Here is a 5,000-nt window from a genome sequence, read left to right on the forward strand (position 1 = left end):
GCTGCTGCTGCTGCTGCTGCAGCTTCTGCTGCTGCTCCTCATCATCCTTCGTATAGTATGACGGCAGCAGCAGCGGGCGGCCAAACATGTGCAGCAGCAACTCCCACTGTACCATAGAATCTGCAGCAGCAACAGCAGCAGCAGCAGCAACAGCAGCAGCAGCAGCAGCAGCAGCAGCATGAGGGAACAGCAGCAGCAATATGCCCTACTAGTACATAATTAGAAGTGCATGCGCATCAGTAGTAAATCAGCAACAACAGCAGCAGCAGCAGCAACAGCAACAGCAGCAGCAACAGCAAATGATAAAGCGGCAACAACAACAACAAGAACAGCAAACGATTGAGCAGCAGCAACAGCAACAGCAGCAGCAGACACAGCAGCAGCAGCAGCAGCAGCAGCAGCAGCAGATCTTCATACCTGCTGTAAAGGCTGGATGTTTGAACAAATGCTGCAGCAGCAGCAGCGCATCAGCAGCAGCAGGACTTATTTCTTCTGCTGCTGCAGCAGATTCATTACTTGCTTCTTCTTCTGTTGCTCCTGCTGTATCTGCTGCTGCTGCTGCTGCTGCTGCTGCTCTTGCTGCAGCAGGTGCTATAATAGCAGAAGCAGCAAAACTACCAATCTGTGCAGCAACGCAGCAGCCCATCCCTAGCAGCCGCCACAAGGCGCTGCTGAATAGGCCCTGCTGCTGCTGCTTCTGCTGCTGCTGCTGCTGCTGCTGTTGCCGGTTCTGCTGCTGCTGTTGGTCATAGTGCAGAAGCTGCAACAGCAGCCGTACCGTTGCTGCTGCGCATGCATCTGCTTGCTGCTGTGCTGCAGTGTCTCCTTCAAGAGGCAGCAGCACAAGAGGGAGTCTCCCCACCACCACGTACCTCTGGGGAGCAGCAGCAGCAGCTGCTGCTGCTGCTGCTGCAGCAGCAGGTAGACCAAACGATGCATGCAAGGAAGGAGACAGCGCGCTGCAGCGCCAACCAAAGCAGCGGCGGGTGTCTCCTTCGAACAGCAGCATGGGGGGAGGCTTGCGCTGCTGCTGCTGCTGCTGCTGCTGCTGCTTTAGCAGCAGCTGCTGCCGACGCTTCTCTTGCTGCCATAGCAACAGATCCTGATTCTGTTGCAGTTGCTGCTGCTGCTGCTGCTGCTGCTGACGCAGCAGCTGCTGACGACGGTGCTGCTGCAGCTGCTCGTTGTGCTGCACTACTAAGAGATTCCTATAGTGTATAGATAATGCATGCAGCATGCACACATGCAGGGCGCAACTTGCTGCTGCTGCTGCTGCTGCTGCTTTTTTTGCTGCTGCTTCACCTGCTCCTCCTGATGCTCCTGCTGTACTTGCTGCTTCTGCTGCTGCTGCTCCTGCTGCTGCTCCTCCTGCTGCTGGTGCGTCAGTTGGGGCTGGTGGGGCCTCTGTTTGCCCCTCTGCTGCTCCTTGGCCTGTTGGTGCATCTGCTGCTGCTGCATCTGCTGCTGTTGTTGCTGCTGCTGCATCTGCTGCTGCTGTTGGTGAGGAATCTGCAGCAGCAGGAGGAGGAAGGACAGCAGCAGCAGCAAGAAGTCTTCTTGCATCATCATCATTAGCTAAGGAAAAAGGATCGAAGCTAAAGGCAATACGTCTTGCCTGCTGCCTACACAGCTGCTGCTGCTGCTGCTGCTGCTCTTGCTGCTGCTGCTGCTGCTGCTGTTGCTGCTGTTGTTCACGATGACGTCCATCGACTTCCATTGACTGCTGCCTCTCCTGCTGCTGCTGCTGCTGCTCCTGCTCCTGCTGCAGCAGCTGCTGCTGCTGATCAAACTCATCCCTGCAGCGCTGCTTCTGCTTCTGTCTGTTCCTAAAGGATCTCCATGCTGCAGCAATCTTTTGCTGCGCTTGCTGCTGCTGCCGCAGCAGCAGCCGCTGCTGCCGCTGCAGTCTTGTCTGCTGCAGGAAGGCGTCCCTCCCTATTGCTGTGCTGCAGCGGCCGCCTCCTGATAGATTTACATTTCGTGTCTGTATACCCCAGTCGTACATCCTCGTTTGCTGCTGCTGCTGCTGCAGCTGCTGCTGCTGCTGCTGCTGCTGTTGCTGCTGCTGCTGCTGCTGCTGCTGTTGCTGCTGCTGCTGACCAAATAAAACTGCTTAATGATGTGCTGCTGTTACAAACTGAAGAAAGTAATCTGATGGTACAGTTGCTGTGTCTAGTGCTGCTGCCGTGCTGCTGCTGCTGCTGCTGCAGCTGCTGCTGCTGCTGCTGCAGCTCTTAACACGCCGTCGGCTGGTTTGCTGCTGTAGTTGAGGCTGCTGCTGTTGTTGCTGCTGCTGCTGCTATGTGTTGCTGCTGCTGCTGCAGCAGAATCTTCTTCTTTAGATCTAAACACTTTCCTTATTCCCCGTTATATGAGGAAAGGAATTTCGCCAATACACTAAGGCCTTAGCTTCCTGCTGCTGCTGCTGCTGCTGCAGCTGCTGCAGCTGCTGCTGCCACCGTAACTGCTGGTGCTGCTGCTGCAAGGGGGGGTTGCTGCTGCTGCTGTTTATACTAAGAGAGCAGCAGCAACTTCTTAATAAGAAATAAATAAATTATTTTCTTTATTTATTCTATTTAATCTGTATACGTATGACAATATATTCCTCTAACTGCAGCAGCAGCAGCAACAGCAGCAGCAGCAGCAACAGCAGCAGCAGCAGCAACAGCAGCACAAGCTGCTGCAGCTGGAGCAGCAGCACAAACAGCTGCAGCAAGGCCCCCTGCATATCTTCTTTTTAAGAGGACACACGAATTATTTTTTGCTGCATTTCTTGCTGCTGCTGCTGCTGCTGCATGCATTACAGCAGCAGCAATTTCCTTAGAGTCTACAAGCTGCAGCAGTATAACAGCAACAGCAGCAGCAGCAGGTCTGGCTTGAAGAGAGGTCTAGTTGCTGCTGCTGCTGCTGCTGTTCTTATTCTTGCTGAGGACGAGGTGTACAGACAGCCAAGAGTCAACGACACTCATATCTCCTACTAGCAGGTTATACTAAATCAGCAGCAGCAGCAGCAGCAGTGCAGCAGCAACTGTAGCAACAGCAGCAGCAACAGCAGCAGCATCAGAAGCAACAGGAGTAACAGCAGCAACAGAAGCAGCAACAGCAGCAGCAACAGCAGCAGCGTCCCAAGCAGGCATACGCCTCATAGCATCAGCAGCGCATACATAATCAGCTTCTGCTGGCAGCAGCAACTGCAGCAGTACCAACAGCAGCAGCAGCAGCAGCAGCAGCAGCAAGAGTAGCATTGTCTAACGATTTATGTGTGCCTTAGTATCAATACATGAAAATGAGTGGCAGCAACAGCAACAGCAGCAGCAGCAGCGACAGCAGCAACAGCAACAGCAACAGCAGCAGCAGCAGCAGCAACAGCAGCAGCAGCAGCAGCAGCAGCAGCAGCAAGGAGATACATGGTACTCCTTGTGGTGATTGTTTAGTTTGTTATGATGAATTAACAACAGATAATTATTGTGAATATACACTACAAGAAATAAACAAAAAAAGAGACAAAAAAGGAGACAAAAAAGGAGACAAAAAAGAAGGAGACAACAAGGAAGGAGACAAAGGAGACAAAGGAGACACAGGAGACACAGGAGACACAGGAGACAGGAAGGAAGGAGACAATAATAATAATAGATGGTATCCTTGTCTCTTTTGTTATTCTTGTGTACAACAACTACAACAATCACAGGTAAATACTTATTTGCTGCTGCTGCTGCTGCTGCTGCTGCTGCTGCTGCTTGTGCTGCTGCTGCTGCTTATGTCTCTGCTGTGGCAATTTCTGCTGCTGTTGTGATTGCTGTTGCTGTTGCTGCTGTTGCTGCTGTTGCTGTGCTGCTGCTGCGCCTTACATTGTTATATAATCTACACTCTATCTTCTGCATCTGCTGCTGTTGCTGCTGTTGCTGTTGCTGCTGCTGCTGCTGCTGCTGCTGCTGCTGCTGCTGCTGCTGCTGCAGTTTAAGCGTTACTGTGACGGTGTCTCCAATTCTACATGCGCAAAAGAGCAACGAGCTTTGCTGCTGCGGGGGCCCCCCGTCAATCTATATGACGTGCATGCATTCCCTGCTGCAGCAGGAGAGGAGATAGGGGCCCTATGGATATACAAAACTAATACTATTGTATCTGCTAAATTACAAGGAAGTCTTGTAAGCAGCAGCAGCAGCAGCAGCAGCAGCAGCAGCAGCAGCAGCAGAAGCAAGAGCAGCAGCAGCAGTAGCAGCAAGAGCAGAAGAATGCATATATACACAACATAATCCCTTTTTTTTTATCCCTTTCTTACACATTAAAACACCAATCTAGGGTTTAGGGTTTAGGGTTTAGGGTTTAGGGTTTAGGGTTTGTGTGTCAGACTGGTGAGGCAAGGGAGAAGTTATGGAGGGAATTAAAGGCATTTCTTATTGAGGGAGAACCAACAGAAGACCGCAATACAACATCTAGCTAGCTACCGAGCTAGCTAGCTAGCTACCTAGCTAGCTAGCTAGCTACCTAGCTAGCTAGCTACCTAGCTAGCTAGCTACCTAGCTGGCTAGCTAATTGCCCAACTAGCTAGCTACCTAGCTAGCTAGGTAGCTAATTGGCTACCTACCTTCCTAGCTAGCTAGCTAGCCATGTAGCTAGCTAGCTACATAGGAACAATTGGTGGGCTACATACCTTGTTTGCTATCTATCCAGCTAGCTGTCCAGCTAGCTAACTAGCTAGCTAGCTAGCTGTCTAGGCAGATAGCTACCTGTAGACCTAGCTAGCTAGCTAGCTGGCTAGCTAGCTAGCTGGCTAGCTAGCTAGCTAGCTAGCTGCCCTGCGAGCAGTATAGCGATTGGAGGAGACTCTGGCGGGATTGTTTGCTGCCTTCAGCTCTTGACCACAAACAGCAACTGTGTCTCTCCCTAGCTAGCTAGCTAGCTAGCTAGCTAGGTAGATGGCTAGCTAGCTAGCTAGGTAGATAGCTAGCTAGCTAAATGGCTAGCTAGCTGGCTAGCTATTTAGGGATATAGATAGGTAA

The 5,000-nt window shown here is 51.6% G+C and overlaps 1 protein-coding gene across 1 annotated transcript in view; it reads right to left on the reverse strand.

Moving 5' to 3' along the window:
• EMWEY_00046880 (ubiquitin-transferase domain-containing protein, putative) overlaps positions 1–2,005 on the reverse strand; it is a gene marked incomplete at both ends in the record, with an annotated part of 6,596 nt that extends 4,591 nt beyond the window's left edge. Inside the window, 2 exons of the mRNA XM_013483159.1 lie at positions 1–120; positions 418–2,005. The exon at positions 1–120 is cut by the window's left edge and continues 962 nt beyond it. Of these exons, the coding sequence (XP_013338613.1) occupies positions 1–120; positions 418–2,005 (1,708 nt within the window). The remainder of the gene's footprint in view (positions 121–417) is intronic.
• Between the last annotated feature and the right edge of the window lie 2,995 nt (positions 2,006–5,000).

The sequence above is a fragment of the Eimeria maxima genome, genomic scaffold, assembly GCF_000499605.1.
Source record: "Eimeria maxima Weybridge genomic scaffold, Emw_scaff985, whole genome shotgun sequence".
NCBI lineage: Eukaryota > Apicomplexa > Conoidasida > Eucoccidiorida > Eimeriidae > Eimeria > Eimeria maxima.